Consider the following 22602-nt stretch of genomic DNA (forward strand, 5'->3'; position numbering starts at 1 on the left):
GCTGTACGTATTCTCAATATGTGTGAATGGGCCCTTAACAAAACAAATTTTCAAAAAGTCATAACTGTCAAAAAAGATAAAATTCTTTCATATTATATATAAAAATATATATATAAAAGCGATATATGTTTATGTATGTGTAACATGTGCGTGTCCGTCAAAACACGGGACGTGTGCTGCAGCTGTGATGTCCAGAACCAGAGATGTCTCAACAGCTGTGGGCAGCCAACCACAGCTGTCCTGTCCTGTCAGCGCACAGATGAGAGGACAAGGGGCATCTCTCAGACTGTCAGATGAGATGCCTCACCTGGGGGGGTGCACGAACCACATGTACACATGTGTTGGGGGGGAGCGCAGGAAACACACACTCATGTATTATGGGGGGACCGACATGCTTGCATGCCACATGTGCACTCAGCAACTTCATAGTCGTGGGGCACTTAGACAAATTTCACTGCCAGCTCAACAGTGATTGTCTGCAGTCTGTTGTTGTGTTAATAGTGCGAATGGCCACACATTTTCTAAGTGCCATGTGAGCGGTGTTTGATGTTCGTGCGTGTCACCTGGAATTTGGCCAACACCTGCTGCGAGAGGGTTTGATGGGCTCGCACAGTGCAGACTGTCTTTTAACCACTGATCTGCACAAATAGTTGGAGCAACAGGTGTACGAGGCGTTAGAAGAAGCTATGATTTTACATGTTTTGCACACGATTCCTGCTTCATGCGCACTTTATGCGCAAATCGAGCAAATTTGCACTATGTGTGAAGAGGCCCTAAAGATAGGGATTTTTCCTGACTTTGCCCTTTGACCTTGAACATTTAATCACTTCTTGGCTATCAGGATATGAATCTTCAGTTAAAAATAAATAAAAATTCATAACGATATATGAAAAATTGTGTGCTCCAGGCTCTTCACAATCAAACAAACAGATAGACAAATACACAAACAAACTGGGGTGATAACATAACCTCCACCAACGTTGGTGGAGGTTATGAGGACAAACTGATGAACATTTTGTGAACTTTGATGCCCCTATCAATCCAAAAGCAATGTTGTTGTCCCTGTGGAACAACACATTATTTCTGCCAGCTTCTGGGTGAATGATGGATTAGGAGCAGGTGTGGTTGTCATTGACAAAGACAGACCATTTCCAAACAGAAATGTACAAAATGAGCGAAGTTAACTTTTGCTTTTAGATTGTAACACAGCAGTTACATTTTAAAGCTCAAGTAACTCTCCTGATAGGATTTTACTGGCTGTACATTTAGCCACTAATAAAGACTAGTGTGAGGTAGATGTGTGAGGTATGCAGTGAATGGGTCTGTGTGATAGAGAAAGAGAAATAGTTTCTCTTAAGACACTATCATTTTCTGATGGTTTCACATTTTAAAACTCATGTCAGATGGAAATACTCCCACACACACACACAAAAATGTTTTCATTAATGAACCTGAAACAGACACTTATGCCTTTTCACTCTTTCTCTTTATTATAGTGTGTGTTGCGATATATGGTGCTTAGGACCAGATAAGAAGATAGGGCCATTTTGCACTCGGTGCAACTGAAAACTGAAACAAGAACTGAACTGAAACAAACTTCCATGTACTTCAAATAAAGACCATTATTTCAAAGTGTTCTTCCATCTATCTAATCCCACCCCCATATAAGTTTTAATTGCCCTCTGTGCCTTTTCATGTCTATTCTTTTTATTCTGTCTTTCTATCCTTGATGGTTTTTTTCAAAGCTCTTACCAGTAGTCATTAAACGTGCTACTCTGGGAAGAGTTTTGCCGAAATCGAAAGTTTTGTCTGTCTTTCTGAAATCTCATTTGACAGAAATGGCAATGAATTCCATGCTGTGTTGTAATGCTGTCATTTATCACAGCATGTGGACCATTAGTGTGAATCATTTATTGTCTTTGGCCTGCTTGACTTCTCAGATCTCTGCTAAGACCATGTAGACTGAAAGCAAGGCTAAATATTGTGCTTAGCAACGGAGAGTGTGACAAAGCCACCTCTGTGTGCTGTATGAAGCAGCTAAAGCAAGGATGCCCAATTGTAGCTCTCTGAGAATCAACTGACACCACTAATACAGACTTTCGTGTGCTAGTCTTATGGTGGAAAAGAAAGGTGCATACACATGACTGTTTAACTGTCATTGCTGCCTCAGAAATGAGGAAATATGACCATTTTTAGTGCAGCAGATAAGATAATATTTAGAGCAGAATCCTGCAAATGGTGATACAAGAATCAAATCTGGCATAAATACTTCATAGACCATTCATCTTTTGAAAAAATCGATTGGCCACTTGAATTTTCAGTTGGCGGTCAGGTAGCGATTAATTGGAAGATTTACACAGGGGTCAAAATTAAAAGATGCTCCAATCATATTGAAAACTATGCCACATTATTTGCCTGATCATAAATATTCCAAAAAGGCATAGTTTGGACTATCTATGACTGAATTCTATGGAGTTATGGGATAAAAAAGCAAGAATGGTGACAAAGGTCAATTTCAGGTCAAAAGTTAAAGTAGCTCCTAAACTAGAGCAACTTTGCATACCACAGACTTTGCACATTGCAGTATTTCCATTGTGTGCCCCGAACAGGATGTACGGAGAGGGGTTTGCTCACCAGGGGCATAGTTGGGATGTTCCTGCAAGATTTTGCGTGCCTGATCCATTTCGAGGTTCCGTCGAACGCAAAGAATGCTCCGGATGCAGCCAGACAGCAGTATGACTGCCCTTCGACCACCGTTCAAATTTTCCCCAGTTTGAATGCAGCTCGACAGTGGTGTACATGTTCACAACATTCGTGCTGGCTGTGCGAATGTGCCTGACTTTGTACATGAATGCTATAGGAGTGGTTTGACTGCAGCTCGAATTTGCACGAATGTTGTTCGAATGTCCATTCGTATAGCACTCGGGCTCATTCGTGCTCTAGTGTGACGGGAAGGACGGTCAAGAAATCCGGCCAGGAGTCAACATGCTCGAACAATTTGTACAGCCCCTCAAATGCAGTCCAAAGCAAAGATAAATTCATAGTTAAAAGTAGGTCACAATCTAAACCTTTTCAGTGCTATAACTTATACACATACACTAAACTGAGGCACTTTGATTATATTCAGTGGTGGGTACAGCTAACCAAAAAGTTAGCTTCAATAACCATTAATCAAATAACTGAAAAGTTATCTTTTATGACGCTAAAACGATGAACTGCTAAAAAATTTATATTTATTACAGATAACCAATAACCGATAACTATTAGTATTGATTTGTACGCGTCTACATCAGATTACACTGTCGGCTTCTGATAAATGCAAAGAACACACGAAAATGAATAAATAAAAAAATAAAACCCCAAACACTGTCATCATCTTTCAAAGCAGTAAAACACAGTATTAGAAGTCACAGTTTATCTCAGTATTAGATACACTGTCATTTACGAGCTAAAAAGCTGCTACTTTTTTCACACGCTTTCAACCTTGTGGCTTAAACAACCGAATTATGTCCGTAATGCATTGATTGGCAGAGTAAAAGACACGTAGTAAATAGAAATTCTTACCTATTAGTTTCAGTGGGATTCATCTGAAGAAATAATCCATATAAAGTGTGCTGCTTATCCAAACGGTGTGTAAACGGTGAAGAAAAGTCCCTGTCACTTGATGATGTCATCATCAAGCGACAGGCAGCCAGTCTGCCAGCAACCACTGATCTATACACAACAGGTATTAAAATGTTTGACTTTAGGGTTTACAAATGTTTTTGAACGTTAAACTTTGCTCATTTTACCAGAAAAAAGAAATGTTATCAGACTGAAAGTTATCGGAAATAAATTTATTGGAAGATAATTAGTCCAATGATGGTTTTAAAAGTTATCTGAAAAGCTAATTCTCTAGCAAAAACATTAGCTTTGATAATTATCGGTTATTGGATTAGCTGAACAGTGCCCACCAATTATAAGGATGTGCTTTTTTAGCTCTATATGTAAAGGCAGGGCGGGGCACAGACATGTGCAACTTATTTTTGTTTATTTATATATTTTTATGCACCTCTGTGTCTGTCAGATTTTGATTTTTATTTTGCCTAGAAACTGGTGACTGCCACCTGGTGACTGATATTGTCTTCCCAAAAATTTGTGTAATATGACCTCTTTAAACATTCTCTCTGAATACAGACTCAAAGGATTTCCTCTGCTTTTCATTGTCATATTTTGTCTTTTGAAGAAATTATTGGTGTTGCTCTTAAGTGCCGTGCTTCACAGGGCCATTGTACTGAAGCACAGAATACATGAATACCAATATACATTCAGCATACTCTCTTAAAAATCAAGGTTTCAGCTTTAAAAGACAGATTCTGCCGCTATAATCAGTGTTCACTGTGAACCTTTGAGAACAGAAAGTTTTCTTTTTTTATATGAAACATGTAATCCAGTATTATCATTCACAATTTAAAGTGAACTAGCCATCTCCCGTGCCTGTAGTGTTATTATGGCAATAATCAAAATCATCTTTTAATTTGTTCTGCTTATTCAATCAAGGATTGCATCTGAAAATTAATTAAGCAATATCTTCAAAATGTATTAGATATTGATTTGCAGCGTTATCCTTTGAACTTCAGCAATCATTATGCTTCTGTCTTTTTTGATCTCTACTTTAGATCTGAAGAAGTCGTTTGAACAGGAACCACTAGGAAAAGAAGTGTCTCTGGAGCAGGAAGTGCTGTTACAGTGTCGCCCTCCGGAGGGAATTCCAGCTGCTGAGGTATGTGCAGCATTCTGCTCTTCTGTTTGAAGGCAATCCAAAGCGTGATGGGAGATTAAGGTGTGCTCGGGACAAGAGGAGCGAGTCGGGAGATAATGACCATGAAGGAGACAAATAAAAAAGAAATAATCAAGAGTAAATAACTTAAATGTGCCACACAATAGTCACTTATTGCACAACTGTCACTTTCTGTAATTGCTTTGAAATGAATGACGCACAGCAGAGCAGGGCTGTTTGGTGAGCATGCAATGTGAGCATGTCACAGGTTTTACTTAGTATCTGGATCCACTTTTTAAAAATACTTTTGAAAAATACTTCAATTGTAATCAACGTTAGCTGATGACATTTATTAAGCAAAAACTGAAATAAAGACTGCATTTCTGTTGCACTTTTCTGAAGTAGAAGCCCAAAGCGCTTTACAGTGATGCCTCACATTCACACGCACACACATACACACACACTAATATCAGCATACTACCATTTAAGATATTCAACTGCACACTGGGAGCAAAGTGGTGATTACACTAAGTACCTTCCTCAAGGGCCCTTAGTGATTTTCTGCTCTGACAGGGCTGTGAACTGAGGCTCATGTGGTCACAAACCTGACCTAACCTCTAGACCCCAACCTTTTTGACTCTACAGACCATTGTCAGTGTCATTTTTCTATAGCACCAGTAAAGACTGGGGGAGACCTGATAGTACTCTACTACTAATGTCATGTTGAGATACGTATATAAGGCATCGTATAAGCATAATTCAACCTTAATCACCATGCGTACGAAAATCACTCAACTTACCATCAGTGCAACCCTGAGCCTGTTTCCTGGAGACAAGGTGGTCATAGTGTGGTACTCTGAGTGTGAGTGACCAGGGCAGCATGTTTTTAGCATCCAGTCAGTTACGGACACTTGCTTTGGTGGTGGTCACAGCAGAAAATCTGGTCTCACACTAGTAATGCCATTGTGGCAACGTCTGGGTATTCGTCTTCAACTTTAATCCTGAAGGATGGGATAGCTTGGGATGTGAATAAAGCTTCTAGTCCTCCATTGTTGTTTTGACTCTGGTTTATCCTGACACTGATGTTGAGATGATTCACATATACACTTCATCTCACTGATTTGAATGCCTGTTCACTGCCTGTGAGCATTCTTTTTTTTTTCCCTCTGCAGCCCCAGTAATAAAGTGAATTGTTTGTTTCTTCATTTTCTCATTAATTTTTCCACTCAGTCCCCAGTTAACTTACAGCAAACTAAAGCTGACCATCAACTTTGCACGTTGACCTTTGACCATAGAGTTGAAAAGGGGCCCGAGTGGAGATTGCACTCCTTTCTGTGATATTTTCATCCACCATCTTGGTAGAGTGATTGCCACGATTTTGTGACTCATCATTGTACCTGACAGCAACACCACAATTCATAATTCAAGTCAACCTCTGTCATTTTGTTGCATAAAAACAAAACCCACCATTTGTTGGTGGAGACATTCTGGAAAGTCATTCCACCCCTGGCCTGAGATGGTGGCCTGATCTGCTCGTTGTTAGTGAATGAAGATGTCTGTTGTAGCATTTATGTAACTCTTTGCCTTTGATACAGATGTGACAATGACAGTAAGAAATGTTTTGATTGTTAAACCTATTTATCACATCACTTCAACACTTACGCAATTTTACGGAACATTCCTTCTGCTTGTATATACACGGTCATAGAATTAGAATATCTTGAAAAAGTTGATTTATTTCAGTAATTACATTCAAAAAGTTAAACTTGTATATCATATTCATTCATTACAGACAGACTGATATATTTCAAATGTTTATTTTTTAATTTTGATGATTATAACCGACAACTAATGAAAATCCCAAATTCAGTATCTCATAAAATTAGAATATTACTTAAGAACAATAATAAAAAAGGATTTTTAGAAATGTTGGCCAACTGAAAAGTATGAACTGTACAGCACTCAATATGTAGTTGGGGCTCCTTTTGCCTGAATTACTGCAGCAATGTGGCGTGGCATGGAGTCGATCAGTCTGTGGCACTGCTCAGGTGGTATGAGAGCCCAGGTTGCTCTGATAGTGGCCTTCAGCTCTTCTGCATTGTTGGGTCTGGCGTGTCACATCTTCCTCTTCACAATACCCCATAGATTTTCTATGGGGTTAAGGTCAGGCGAGTTTACTGGATAATTAAGAACAGGGATACCATGGTCCTTAACCCCTTATTGCCCATCGTCGCATATATGCTCCAATCTCTGACTTAAATATGCAACTTACCAAATTGACCTGTATGCCCGTTGTCGCAAATTTGCAACATACCATCATTATTATTATAACATTATAACACAAAGTCATTACCAGAATACCCAATATTACTATCTAGTTTTTGTGCAGAAGTGAAATTAATAATCTCAACATTATTTACCATCTACTTAAAGGCAAAAACACACACAAAACATTTTTTTATATACAGCTATATAAATTCGGGCGTTAAGGGGTTAAACCAGGTACTGGTAGTTTTGGCACTGTGTGCAGGTGCCAAGTCCTGTTGGAAAATTAAATCTGCATCTCCATAAAGTTGGTCAGAAGCAGGAAGCATGAAGTGCTCTACAACTTCCTGGTAGACGGCTGCATTGACCTTGGACCTCACAAAGCACAGTGGACCAACACCAGCAGATGGCATGGCACCCCAAACCATCACTGACTGTGGAAACTTTACACTGGACCTCAAGCAATGTGGATTCTGTGCCTCTCCTCTCTTCCTCCAAACTCTGGGACCTTGATTTCCAAAGGAAATACAAAATTTACTTTCATCCGAGAACATAACTTTGGACCACTCAGCAGCAGTCCAGTCCTTTTTGTCTTTAGCCCAGGCAAGACATCAAGTCAGCAGTCTTCCCCATGATTGTGCAGGCTACAGAACTAGACTGAGAGACCAGTTAAAGGCCTCTGCAGGTGATTTGAGTTAATTAGCTGATTAGAGTGTGACACCAGGTGTCTTCAGTATTCAACCTTTTCACAATATTCTAATTTTCTGAGATACTGAATTTGGAATTTTCATTAGTTGTCACTTGAAATATATCAGTCTATGTGGAATGAATGAATGTAATATACAAGTTGCACTTTTTGAATGGAATTACTAAAATAAATCAACTTTTTCACGATATTCTAATTACGTACTATTCCTGACCTGGCACTTTTTAAATCTAAGTTAAAGACTTATTTATTTAAACTGGCTTTTAACACTTAGTGGGGAGGTGACATGTTCTGTTATTTTTATGTTCTTTTTTTATGTGTTGTTTTAAAATTTTATTTTATATGTGTTTTATTTTGTAAATTTGTGTTTTTAATGTTAAGCACTTTGGACACCAGTCGGTGCTGTAAAGCGCTTTATAAATAAATGTTGATTGATTGATTGATATGACCAGCACCTGTAGTGTAATCTATTCTACTGTATGTATTGTTCTTCCATACTGTGTGTGTATGTGCGTGTGTGCGTGTGCATGCAGAGTGCAATGGTACCAAACATATGTAACCAAATTTGCACTCTAAATAGAGCCAAACTACACTCTAAATACAATGCAACACAAATGGGACGAATAATTCATGTCATGTGACATACAAAGCACCAATCAAATGACAAGGATCCACTCAGCTGTTATATAAACTCACTTACTTATGAGGCATGGGGAAAACACAATACAGTTCAAAGCAAATATTTTCAACCCTTCCTTCCTATGGACTTTTCCTGCACTTGACCGTCACCTCTCTGAGATCACCAGCAAAACTCTATCTGAAATTAATTATGAACACCACTTAGTTGAAATCAGGTATTACATCACTGAGAATCAAAGAACTGAGGGAAGTTGATTAAACACAAGTGACTTGTGTGACATTTCGTCACTAAAAGCAATGGAGAAATGAAGGTAACAAATTAAAGAACAGCATAATGTCATTATTTGTATAACTACAAATAATGACTGAAGAAAATACATTTGCATTTGTGTGGGCTTGAACTAAGGAGAACATGCCCATTAAAAGTTATGTTGTGCAAAATTAGGTGCTTTTTTTTCTTGATAGCTTTTCATAATAGGTGAATTCATTCCCAGTTTGACATTAGCTAAGTGCTAGCACTCACATTAACAAAATATTGTTTGAAAACTCTACATATGTGTAATTTCATCTCAGTGAGATTCATAAAATTAACACTCAGGATTGCCCTCAAAGTCACTGATGTCAAGTCAGTTCTGGCAGCATACACCATGTGACCATCTTGGGTCCTGGATGGCAAACACCCAGGTATATGGACAACAGATCCATCTCCACCTTTTGCGCATAACCATCTGCTGTAGCCAAGTGATGCGAGGACTTCCACTTGTTCTTTTATCAGCTGCTGAGATCCTCAACATCCTTCATCTGCATACTGGATGATACCCAGAGAAATGTGCTGCATGGCCAAAATATTGGAGCTGACGTTCCCTCACTGTGGAAATGATCCCAAAGTAACCAGTCATTTGACAGTCATTCCAGCAGTACCCACTACTGAAGAGACCTAATACTAAACACATCCATAAGTCACAGGCTAGTGTCCAAGTGTCACAACCATACAGTAACTTCGTGGGAGTCGGCGAGGTGGCGCATGATGTCCACTTTGGTGGTGGTGAGGCCCTTGACATTTAGCTGGAGCACTGTCAGACCCTGACGCTCGATGGTTGGGATGGCCAGCCGCCCTAACGTGAGCTTGCGTTCCCCCGACCTCATGCACCCTGTTCTGATAGCGTGATGATTGGGTGGCGACATTAGTTTCATGAGCTGGTCTTTCACCATATGTCATTAATCGCAGGGGAGGCTGCGTGAAGGCTGTCGTCTTCCCCCCCATGGAGGATCCTCATGGAGGATTGGTGCTACCTCCATGACAACACAACCATGGAAACACCTCCAAGCAAACTCAAGTTCCACCACCCATACAACCAGGCCGCACAAGAGATGCTTACTTCCATCTCAAAGGCTCTGACAACCAAAGCCTGGCTGGTGGCGGGATGGAAGCAGGAGTGGGAGTCGGCAGGACATACACGTCTACACCATTATGTCCCAGATCCTGGAGATGGTGTTGAAGGAGAAGACCTACCTCGTTGGCAATGGACCCTCCTGAACCGCCTACGCACAGGGGTTGGCTGCTTCAAAGCATCCATGAAGAAATGGGGCTTAACAGACAGTGCAGCATGTGAGTGCAGGGAGCCTGAGCAGACTGCCAACCACATTATCACCGCCTGTCTCCTGCACAGACCACCTTCAGAGGAGGGCCTTTTCCGAATGGGACCTGAGACGAGGGCGTGGCTACACGATACAATGCTGGACATATGATGACGATACACGAAAGAAGAAAGACATCTGCATTTCCAAACAGCTCTGTCTGACCTCATGGCTTCATAACTTCTTCCCGGGCATCTCATGATCTCAACGGCCAAAGACCCAGAGGCATAAATGTCACTGCAGAGAATAGAGAAACACTATTCAGGAAATTCATCGCTTTCACAGCAGACAGATCAACTTGTAATGGCTCAATCTGTGAAGTTATTGAAAGCTTGGATCTTTGTCTTGTTTGAGGACAATCATGAATCCAGACACTGATTCTTCGCTAGTTTCAGGACACCCTGAAGTGCTGCGATCAGGGTATTCTATAAAGATCACTGCATGGTCCATAAAGTAAAGGTTCATAAAACTTTCCATGCTAACAAAAGCACCTAAACCACTGGTTTTCACTATTCTACCCAACACTCAGAATCACTGAAAAGGGATCAAATTACATAAGTTTCTAGAGGTTTTGTCACAACTCCGTGGAACAACTGATGTCTGACCCTTTTAAATTCAAGCCTCCCATCGAAAAAGGCTATAGCACATGTGCACATGATGATTATACTTATAATGTAATGTTGTTTATATCATGCACATTGTCAGAACATTTTATTCACTCTTCAAATGTGTCGCACAGTAAACATCCACTTGGGAAGAGCCGCATGTGTCATTTCCAATCCTACAGGGCTTTAACAACAGTATAAAACATCATTTACAATTCAGATTGTTCTTTATGTCCCCAGTTGTGTTTGGCTACATTCCCACCTGAACTGATAAAAAGGCATAATTTAATTTGGTCTGTCACTGGGAAAGTGCAGCACGGTGCTATAACAGGGCTGCATGAATAGATAAGGAGACTTTGAATCAGGTTTCACTTCTCAGGGTTTGATAGTCATTTTCGATTGTATCTAAGCACATGGCTCCACGAGAGCGATGGGTGAGAGAGGAATGAGATGAGAAGGGGACGTGGTACAGAGAAAGAAAAAGCAGCAGGAAGCGATGATCCAGAAAAAAAAAAAAAAAAAACATATCCTGTTATCCAAGTTTCTTCGTTGTCTAACAAGAGCTGTGAGTCTTTCTCCTGCAAAATGTCTAGTGGAGTGCCAAGAGTGGTATACATTACAGTTTCATTGAGGCATTCAGATTGAGGCAAAAGTTTACTTCTTGGTACCAAATTGGAACAACAGGAACAAATTTAGTGTAAGGCTGGGCATACACTGTACGATATTTTCAATCGTTGTACTTGGCTCCAGCTCAAACTGTGTGACAAAACCACAGGGGTTAAAAGTTCAGAGCGCACGATTCATGTTCTCACACTGTACGGCCCGATGCTCTGATGCGATCTGACTGCTCACATTGTACGTTCAAAAACCACACGTCGGAAGCTTTTTTTTCTTTATTTCATACGGAGTGTTACAGCTGCGCAAGGTGTAGCAATTTACTCCCTCATCTGTCGTAAATCCTGTTGTTGTCTACTGTGTGTGTGTGTGTGTGTGTGTGTGTGTGCGTGCGTGCGCGCGCGCGCGCATATAGATTCAGTCTCCCCCACCTGATTCCACTCACTGTGCGCCCTGATAGGCATGACCTTTAATATGATATTAGGTTATTGCGAGGGAACGCAATAAAAAAAAAACACACAAGACTTTACATGAGATCACTGTTTGCTCTCTCCGGTGTTTGCTCATGGATAGTGCGCGAGGAAATCAGCGCGTAGACGTTTGTAGCGTTGCTTCAACAGCGCGGAACCCTCACGAGCCACGACGGCCGACCAAAATATCAAACAGGTTTGATTTTCATCTGACCATATGATTCCCGATCGGGAAGTGGTCGTGAGATGTTAAACGCAGCTCGTTAGTCCATGTAGACTGCACGATGCAGGATGCATGATTAAGCTGAAACTCGGCGCGATCCAAAAAATTCTTGCACGAGTGAAAAATCGGCTGAAAAAGGGCCAAAACTCACACAGTGTAAGCCTGCCTTAAGTGGACAACAATCAAATAATTTTTGGGAACATGGGGGCACATGGAGACATCTGTGCGACGGGGATGTGATAAATAGATCTCTCATAACATTTGAAGTTATGGTCTACATTGGACATAAATGACATCAGGAGTTTGGATTCTGTGAATTACAACCTTAAATAATAATTTCATTCTAGTAGCCACAATTTTGATGGTTTGTACACATATCCATTAAAGTATAGGTTTTACACTTTTTTTTTCAGGAAAAAAAAACCCCAAATATGTTTCATGGACCATTAAAGACCTTTTAAAGAGTAGAACATTTAAAGCACTGATTTGTGCAGTTGTTGAAATTCTTCTATAATCCATTGGAGGGTCTTTCAGCTTAATGTCTTTAAATGCTGTGATGGCACTTCATTACATACTTCACAGGAAAAATTACAAATTTCATTCTGTTATCTGCATGCAGGTATTATATTTAAATTTGTTAATCCAGCATCTCAGTCTCAATCACCAAACAAACTATTTGCTCAATATATTTTGAACCTTGTGGGTATGTATGTCAAAACAGAGAAAATAATATAATATATATAATAATATTAGTACTCATCCATTACCCAGGCCGAAGTCACCGAGGTGGTTAGAAAGCTCCTCGGTGGCAAGGCTTCTGGGGTGGATGAAATCTGTCCTGAGTACCTTAAGTCTCTGGATGTTGTGGGGCTGTCTTGGCTGACACACCTCTGCAACGTTGCATGGCGATCGGGGACAGTGCCTCTGGATTGGCAGACCGGGGTGGTGGTCCCTCTGTTTAAGAAGGGGGACCGGAGGGTGTGTTCCAACTACAGGGGGATCACACTCCTCAGCCTCCCCGGTAAGGTCTATTCCAGAGTACTGGAGAGGAGAATTCGACCGATGGTCGAACCTCGGATTCAGGAGGAGCAGTGGTTTTCGTCCTGGTCGCGACATACTGGACCAGCTCTACACGCTCCATCGGGTGCTCGAGGGTTCATGGGAGTTTGCCCAACCAGTCCACATGTGTTTTGTGGATCTGGAGAAGGCATTCGACCGTGTCCCTTGGCGCACCCTGTGGGGAGTGCTACGGGAGTACGGGGTCCGGGGTCCTTTGCTAAGGGCTATCCGGTCCCTGTACGACTGCAGCAGGAGCTTGATTCGCATTGCCGGTAGTAAGTCAAACCTGTTTCCAGTGCACGTTGGCCTCCGCCAGGGCTGCCCTTTGTCACCGGTTCTGTTCATTATTTTTATGGACAGAATTTCTAGACGCAGCCAGGGTGTAGAGGGGGTCTGGTTTGGGAACCACAGAATCTCGTCTCTGCTGTTTGCGGACGATGTGGTTCTGTTGGCTTCGTCAAATCAGGACCTTCAGCGTGCACTGGGGCGGTTTGCAGCCGAGTATGAAGCATCCGGGATGAAAATCAGCACCTCCAAATCCGAGGCCATGGTTCTCGACCGGAAAAAGGTGCTTTGCCCTCTTCAGGTCGGTGGAGTGTCCTTGCCTCAAGTGGAGGAGTTTAAGTATCTCGGAGTGTTGTTCACGAGTGAGGGACAGATGGAGTGTGAGATCGATAGACGGATCGGTGCAGAATCTGCAGTGATGCGGTCGCTGTATTGGACCGTCGTGGTGTAGAGAGAGCTGAGTAGGGGGGCAAAGCTCTCAATTTACCTATCGATCTACGTTCCGATCCTCACCTATGGTAATGAGATTTGGCTCATGACCGAAAGAACGAGATCGCGAGTACAAGCGGCCGAGATGAGTTTCCTCCGCAGGGTGGCTGGGCGCTCCCTTAGAGATAGGGTGAGGAGCTCGGTCACTCGGGAGGAGCTCGGAGTCGAGCCGCTGCTCCTCCACATCGAAAGGAGTCAGTTGAGGTTGCTCGGGCATCTTTTGCGGATGCCCCCTGGACGCCTCGCTGGAGAGGTGTTCCGGGCATGTCCCACTGGGAGGAGGCCCCGGGGAAGACCCATGACATGCTGGAGGGACTACATCTCTCGGCTGGCTTGGGAACGCCTTGGGGTTCCCTTGGAGGAGCTGGAGGAGGTGTGTGTGGATCGGGAGGTCTGCGCGGCTTTGCTTGAGCTGCTGCCCCCGCGACCCAACTCCGGATAAAGCGGAAGAAAATGGATGGATGGATGGATGGAATATTAATACATTATTATATTATACCCTATGACTGCTGGGATAGGTTCTAGTCCCCCGTGACCCTTAATTGGAATAAGCAGTTGAAGATGTGTGTGTGTGTGTGTGTGTGTGTGTGTGTGTGTGTGTGTGTGTGTGTGTGTGTGTGTGTGTGTGTGTGTGTGTGTGTGTGTGTGTGTGTGTGTGTGTGTGTGTGTGTGTGTGTGCCTGCGTGCATGCGTGTGTGTGTATTTGGTCATTGTTCGCACAGACTAAAATTGTTACTGAGGCCCCAAGTTTCAATATGGGACCAAAAAGTAAACTTTTGCATCAATAGAAAATGACAACTGCTTCTGGCACCCCACTATAAAACCTGTGAAAGTCTTTGTGCAGAGCACATCAGATAAATGAAGACAATGAGAGACTCGACCTTCTGCTGCCAGTGGACTTCCTTTCTCACACCTGTTGGAATACCATCACAAAACTAAGTGGGCCCGATCACGCGATTCTTCCCAGTGTTTTCAATTTGCTCCTTTTCCTGTTCCTTCGTCGTGTCATAATGGGATCTCAGGACAAATGGATTGGACTGTCTGCTGAAGCTGATTAGAGGGATTAAGGTTTAAAACCTGCTGATGACCTCAGGTTGAAGCCTCTACTCTCTTTTTATCTCTTCTGACTTTCTATTTCTCTTTGTACTTATCAAATCCATTCTCACTCGCAGTCACATTATCAATTTCCTTTTTTTCTGTTGCTTTTCTGTTTCTTTTCTCTGGCCAAACTTTAATTCTTTTCTCTGTTTCCCTCTCTCTTTTTAATTTTTTTTTTTCTATGGGCATCTCTCAGTGTTTGTGTCATATGACGTCTCAGAAAGTGTTCTACTTTTAGTGTTTGCAGTTGCAGTTGACGACTGTTGTAAAGCTGTCAATGTGAGAGCACTGGTGTCCTGATATATAACACCTCACACCATAACACCCAGTTGGCATTGTGTGGGTGTCAGCGTGGAACACTAAAGCCTCAACTTTGCACACACACACACACACACACACACACACACACACACACACACACACACACACACACACACACACACACACACAGATCATGTGTGGAACAGCAAGTTCTGATAAAATGAACAGTTGTGTTTTTAAACATCGTGTTTTGCTTCATGTGATTTCTTCTTCCACATATATGGTTGAGCTTCACAGTGGATTTTTGTATATCCAGTAAGCTAACATTAGCTAAGTGGGCTAAGTATCATATAATTCACAGAGAAAGACCTCACTGAGAGCAGAGTTCCGTATTGTCAAAGTCTATGAGGTGATATTGAACTGATCTATTGAAGGACTTGTATCAACTTGCTAAAAAGATTATTGATGCCATTGTTTCAACTCTGCCAGAGCTTTCAACTCTGGCTTTCTACAGCATTCGTCTAGGTGCAAATGAATAGCACACTTGCCTCCCAAATCTATGGTTCAAGGTCAACTATTATGTCAGGAAGGTGATCTAAAAACCACGCTGGACCTATACCATATGATGTAAGCAAAAACAGCATTGCACACCCATAGTATAATAGGTGTGCAATGCTTCGAGATTAATAAAGTTGTTATTCTTATTAGCACAACCTTGATACTTCTGAAAACATCCTACTGATATTGCGCCCGCTCAACTAAAATGCAAGTGTTTACCAAATTATGTCCAGTTCGCCGCTGCATCTGGGCTCTACATCATCCTCCTGAAAGCACACAGCCATAGTGTTGTCACATATGTTCCCTCTGAATGCAAATAGTTGACCTCATGTGTTTCTTTCCAAGTACCCACTCATTTGATACAATCCAGCAGTCTCAAAACATTCTTAGAAGGCATCTCGTACCAAAGATGTTGTCATCATCGTAGATGACTTGAACAACTTTTGAAAATGACCTAAATCTGCCTCAGTGCTTTTACTGTATATCATTTCTTGCACTTTTTTTTTTTTTTTTAGATTAGGAGAGGTTTTGCTTTTACTTTATTCTATAGCATTCTCACCTTATGATGTGGATGAGAGTCAGAGTTCTGACCTCCCCCTCATCTGTTGGTTACCAAAATACTGTATGCCATGGCCGCTTTTTACTGTTCGTCAAGAGAGGCCGATCAAGGTCAAACCAATCTGAGATTGCAAAGAAAATATATACACCAAACTATTGCATCATTTTTCCATTGCACTTTCCTCTCAAGGTGCTGCTCTTCTTGGCAATCAGTCTCCTATGTTTTTTTTTTTTTAAATCTCTTTCAGTGTTAGGCTCCTGAGAGACACAATTTGAAACACTGTGAAATCCATGAGAAACATCTAAATCTCTTTAGGCTGTGATAGAAAGCCTTTAAAAGCTGACGGAAAGCTATTGGATTCAACAAGAAGAGTTCAGAAGTTCAATGTGAAAAGCTTTATGGACCCAATAAATAAATGAATACATAGAACTTGCAACAACTGTAAACCATAGTTGATGTTTATTGAAAAATACTCCCAGTTTGATTGAATTTACTGTTAACATTTATTCCACACTTTTCTTGCTGAAAAAAAAAAAAGAAATTATATATTTGCTGGATGCTGCAATAGCTCATGGTCTCAGGCATTGAAACGAAGCACACTGTGAAATTCCACATATGGTTCTTAGTGTACGGCACTTTGGTTCACCCCACAATTGTTGTTGCATGTGTGGATTTTGTGCTGAAATCCATGACGTAAAGGTATGAGTCACTAGGCAAAGCTAGGAGATGGAGTGTGGATGGCAAGCTGTCCATACGTGTGTGTGTGTGTGTGTGTGTGTGTGTGTGTGTGTGTGTGTGTGTGTGTGTGTGTGTGTGTGTGTGTGTGTGTGTGTGTGTGTGTGTGTGTGTGTGTGTGTGTGTGTGCACGCATGCGCTCCTGTCTGGGTCTGTCACACAATGTGAGTGATTTCCCCAGCTGCAGTGAAATAAACACATCAGTGTGTGGTGACAGGCATTCTTTGAATCTATCCCTCACACACACACACACACACAACACACACACACACAGAGTGAGACAGCAAGTGATATACAGTATGTCTGGAGCGCGGGCATGTTCCTGTCACATTCTTAACCACTCGATCCACATGTAAATGATTTTAACGCATCCACTTAGTCATTGTTTAGGTTTAACTTGTGATATATATATATATATAGAGAGAGAGAGAGAGAGAGAGAGAGAGAGAGAGAGAGAGAGAGAGAGAGAAGGAAGAAGTGTCTCCTTTGGCTCCAACAATCCTTTCTGCAGGGTTGTGTGTTACTGCTGTTAGACAATCAGAATCTACTGATTTACTTCTCTGTCTTAGTCCATGTTTGGGCTAGAACTGTCTCTCTTTTGTGCATCCCAGTCACTATACATCACTCAACCATCTCCCTTACCCTGTTTTCTTATGTGACTAAATTCTTGCAAAATGTATCGAAAGGAAAACACACCAAACACTGACACCTGCTGGATGCATATCCACTTCAATTGACAAATTTCATATTTAATGGCAACACAGATTGCAGGGTTTGAAAGTGCACAGTCATGATCAATGTTTGTTAGATGAAGTTGGCTTCACACTCAGTTTGTATTTAACTAACTTTGTACTCAGTTTTTTTGTTGTTGTTTTGTTTTGTTTGTGTGTGTGTGTTCAAACAACTTTATATCCAGTTTGTTTATATGTGATGAATTTAACATTAAGTTCCCTTTGGATTTGGTTAGCTTTTCAGTTAATGATTAAATTAGATTAGATTAGACAGAACTTTATTAATCCCTTGGGAAGACTCCCTCAGGGAAGTTGAGGTTCCAGCAGCATTGCATAGCAGCACACAGGGTAAGAAGCACACAGGGTATCAAAAGCAAAAGTAAAAAACAATTGCAAAATGTAAAAAAAAAAAAAAAAAAAACAACTACAAATGCCAGAAATACTGCTTGCTGCTGGCTTTCTGGCTCCTACTGTTCTGCTCATTCCCATCCTCTGTCTTCCTGTTATTCCTCCTCCCCCTGAGTGAGGAGTTGTACAGTCTGATGGCCTGAGGCACAAAGGCATTTTTCAGTCTGTTGGACCTGCACTTGGGAAGGAGCAGTCTGTGGCTGAAGAGGCTCCTCTGGTTGCTGATGACAGTGTGCAGAGGGTGACTGGCATCATCCATAATGTTCAGCAGTTTGTCCAGTGTCTCTTCTCTGCTACCATCACCAGAGAGTCCAGCTTCATGCCAACCACAGAGCCAGCCTGCCTGATCAGTTTGTCCAGCCTGGATGTGTCCTTCTTGGAAGTGCTTCCCCCAACACACCACGGTGTAAAAGAGGATTCTGGCTACTACAGACTGGTAGAACATCCACAGGAGTTTCCTGCAGATGTTAACCAACTGCAGCCTCCTCAGGAAGTACAGCCTGCTCTGTCCCTTCCTGTACAGGTGGTTGGTGTGAGTTGTCCAGTCCAGTTTGCTGTCCAGTCACAGCCCAAGATACTTGTAGGTATCCACAGCCTCCACCTCAACTACCTCAATCAGAACTGGTCGCAGTCTTGGTCTGGACTTCCCAAAGTCAGTAATCAGCTCTTTTGTCTTTGAAGTGCTGAACTGTAGATGGTTTGTGTAGCACCAGACAGCAAAGTCCCTCACTAGACTCCTGTAGCCCCCCTCTGTCATCCCTGATGTATCCAACAATGGCTGTGTCACTGCGAATGTCTGGATGTGACACAGCTCAGAGTTGTACCAGAAGTCCAAAGTCTACAGGGTAAAGAGAAGAGGGGCCAGCGCCATGCCCTGGGGTGCTGCAGTGTTGCTGATCACAGTGTCAGACATGATGTCCGTCAGCCTGACATACTGCAGCCTGTCGGTAGTGAAGTAACCAGGCAGGGGTCCACTCGCATCTTGTTCAGTTTCTCCTGAAGCAGAAGTAGCTGGATGATGTTGAAGGTGCTCGAGAAGTCCAGGAAGAGAATCCTAATGGCCCAATCACACGGCACTTAACGAAGGGCAACAAAGCCCTGACGAAACAAGAAATCTGGACTTTTGTTGACTTTCGTTGGCATCGTTTAACCTTCACGCAGCTTCATTCCTGCAGCTGGCACTTCATCAGGATTTTTAAACTGTTGAAAAATTTGAACGAAGGGCAACGAAAACCTCAATTCGTCTGTATTTCGTTTTGCTGTCGTTCTTGACATTTTTTAATAATTTGTTTAGTTTTTGTAACGTTATTGTTTAATTTGATTTCGTTGGAGCAGCTGAATGTTTTCACACTGTGCAGCCGGTTTGTGAGCGCTGAGGCTGCTGCTGCGTTCATGTACCGTCGGAAATTACAGGGTAAACTCAGCCTGCTTGCTTGGAATTTTTAATCTGTGTGGGGGGTCAGCTTCAGTGGGCTCAGGCACGTTACATAGGCCAGAATTAATCTTTTGTGTGGATTAATAAATTATTTTGCCACAAGCAACTGCTGAATTTGAAACAACAAAAAGTGGTGTAATTTGGTGGTAAAGTGGTGATGGGCATCCTCTACCCCAACACCTGCCCGGTATGCAACTGCAGGACAGTCCTGGGCGTGTTGTCCCTGGGGTTCGAGGAGGCTGTGAAGTGAGTGCCATGGTTGGAAGTCATTCAGCTTGCTGGGCTTAGTGTTCTGTCAAGATGAGCGCCCCCATAGAGTGTCTCCGTAGAGCAAATCATCAGTTACATGTGTCAAGCTGAGCTCCCTTTCATCTGACAATATTTTGCTTTAAAGAAAGCATGTACATGCAAGTCTTTACTTTTTTAAATTGAAAAAAAACAAAACACTTATTACTGTATTTTTATGTAAATACAAAACTTAAGAGGGTTTTCTTTGGTAGTGGAGCTCATCTCGACCAGTGACAATGTCCCCTTAGAGATGGCTTGACCGCACAACTGAGCTTGCGCAACCTCACTCATCGAGTTGTCCTCACCCACCGAAGAAATAGTAGAAAACCCACATAAGTTTTGTCTTGCATAAAATACAGTAATGAGTCTTTGCATGTACACATGCTCTCTTTAAAGCAGAATATTGTTGTTAGATGACGGGAGATCGTCTTGATGGGGAGATGCGCAGTTGCACAGTAAAGAGAGGTAGATAAACTCGACTAGGGAGGTGTTAAAGTCTGGGGTAGTAAGAACTACGCATTTGAGCTGTGGAGATCCTCTCGATGGGTAGATCAACCCATTGGGACACCAGTTCTTCTTATGAATTAGCAGGGCTGGTACAAGCCATTTGGGTGCCCTAAACACAAATGCTTTGTGGTGACACCCCCTTCCAAAATGACCAATAATTCAGAATTTGTCAGTGTGGTTCTCTTTATTTCCAGAATAACTTCTCAATACTCAATATTAAATTAATATTGAGTTATTATTTTAATAACAATTTATTAATGTTTTGAAAACAGCTGCAAATAAATAATTTTGCATTAAGAAAGACAGCAAACATGACAAGAAATAATATAAATTTAAAATAAATAAATACCACCCCCCATTATTTAAAATGTTGTGCAACCACAGTACACTGAACATTGTAAACACAGAACAAAGTATTCAAGTATTTAGCCTTGTAAACATACATGTAAGTGATAATGTGTAAATTAATAATTAAAGTAATGTACATTACTTACTGAAGAAATTTACATTATTAATCTCGACCTCTCAATCTCAACCTGGCACATCTGTCCAGAATGTGGTGCAGAGTCTGGCAGGCATGGTGTTGGTGGGGGAGCAAAGTGGAGAAGTCAGTGCTTTTACGTGCTGCATTTCCATAACAAGAAGAGGAACAGGTGAACGCGTGCCCACCCTTAAGAGACAAGCAAGTCCAGGCCCCTTGTGACCCCCAGTGAGATACCTGGCCACGTGGACAGCACATACAAATGCACGCATACAAGCACACAGAGGCCACCTGGCTATTTAAAGCCTTGTGAAAAACCTGGTTCACTTAGAAATGAGACTTCACATTGTTAGATAATATCTGTGCTAATTCCTTATTTTATGTTAGCTATCAACTATTTGTTTTATTTGTTTGGAAGTTCTGAGAAATATAAGTTAAGTTTTATGTCATCATGTGTCCAAGTTTCAAACACAGGGAGATCTCCCCCTGTTGATGAGAGCCAGTCACATTAATCAAATCAAATCAATTTTATTTATATAGCGCCAAATCACAACAAACAGTTGCCCCAAGGCGCTTTATATTGTAAGGCAAGGCCATACAATAATTACGGAAAAACCCCAACGGTCAAAACGACCCCCTGTGAGCAAGCACTTGGCAACAGTGGAAGGAAAAACTCCCTTTTAACAGGAAAGAAACCTCCAGCAGAACCAGGCTCAGGGAGGGGCAGTCTTCTGCTGGGACTGGTTGGGGCTGAGGGAGAGAACCAGGAAAAGACATGCTGTGGAGGGGAGCAGAGATCAATCACTAATGATTAAATGCAGAGTGGTGCATACAGAGCAAAAAGAGAAAGAAACACTCAGTGCATCATGGGAACACCCCAGCAGTCTAAGTCTATAGCAGCATAACTAAGGGATGGTTCAGGGTCACCTGATCCAGCCCTAACTATAAGCTTTAGCAAAAAGGAAAGTTTTAAGCCTAATCTTAAAGTAGAGTCTGTCTGTCTCCCTGATCTGATTGGGAGCTGGTTCCAGAGGAGGAGGAGCCTGAAAGCTGAAGGCTCTGCCTCCCTTCTACTCTTACAACCCTAGGAACTACAAGTAAGCCTGCAGTCTGAGAGCGAAATGCTCTATTGGGGTGATATGGTACTATGAGGTCCCTAAGATAAGATGGGACCTGATTATTCAAAACCTTATAAGTAAGAAGAAGAATTTTAAATTCTATTCTAGAATTAACAGGAAGCCAATGACGAGAGGCCAATATGGGTGAGATATGCTCTCTCCTTCTAATCCCTGTTAGCACTCTAGCTGCAGCATTTTCTTTTCTTTTCAGGGAACTTTTAGGACAACCTGATAATAATGAATTACAATAGTCCAGCCTAGTTGAAATAAATGCATGAATTAGTTTTTTCAGCATCACTCTGAGACAAGACCTTTCTAATTTTAGAGATATTGCGCAAATGCAAAAAGCAGTCCTACATATTTGTTTAATATGCGCATTGAATGACATATCCTGATCAAAAATGACTCCAAGATTTCTCACAGTATTACTAGAGGTCAGGCTAATGCCATCCAGAGTAAGGATCTGGTTAGACACCATGTTTCTAAGATTTGTGGGGCCAAGTACAATAACTTCAGTTTTATCTGAGTTTAGAAGCAGGAAATTAGAGGTCATCCATGTCTTTATGTCTGTAAGACAATCCTGCAGTTTAGCTAATTGGTGTGTGTCCTCTGGCTTCATGGATAGATAAAGCTGGGTATCATCTGCGTAACAATGAAAATTTAAGCAATG

At 41.8% G+C, this 22602-nt stretch overlaps 1 protein-coding gene across 1 annotated transcript in view; it reads left to right on the top strand.

Moving 5' to 3' along the window:
* The window catches only part of LOC117510628 (netrin receptor UNC5C-like), a 962031-nt gene that overhangs the window by 673252 nt on the left and 266177 nt on the right, over window positions 1-22602 (top strand). Inside the window, 1 exon segment of the mRNA XM_034170417.1 lies at window positions 4659-4762. Within this exon segment, the coding sequence (XP_034026308.1) occupies window positions 4659-4762 (104 nt within the window).

This window comes from Thalassophryne amazonica, chromosome 5 (genome assembly GCF_902500255.1).
Source record: "Thalassophryne amazonica chromosome 5, fThaAma1.1, whole genome shotgun sequence".
NCBI classification, from domain to species: Eukaryota; Metazoa; Chordata; class Actinopteri; order Batrachoidiformes; family Batrachoididae; genus Thalassophryne; species Thalassophryne amazonica.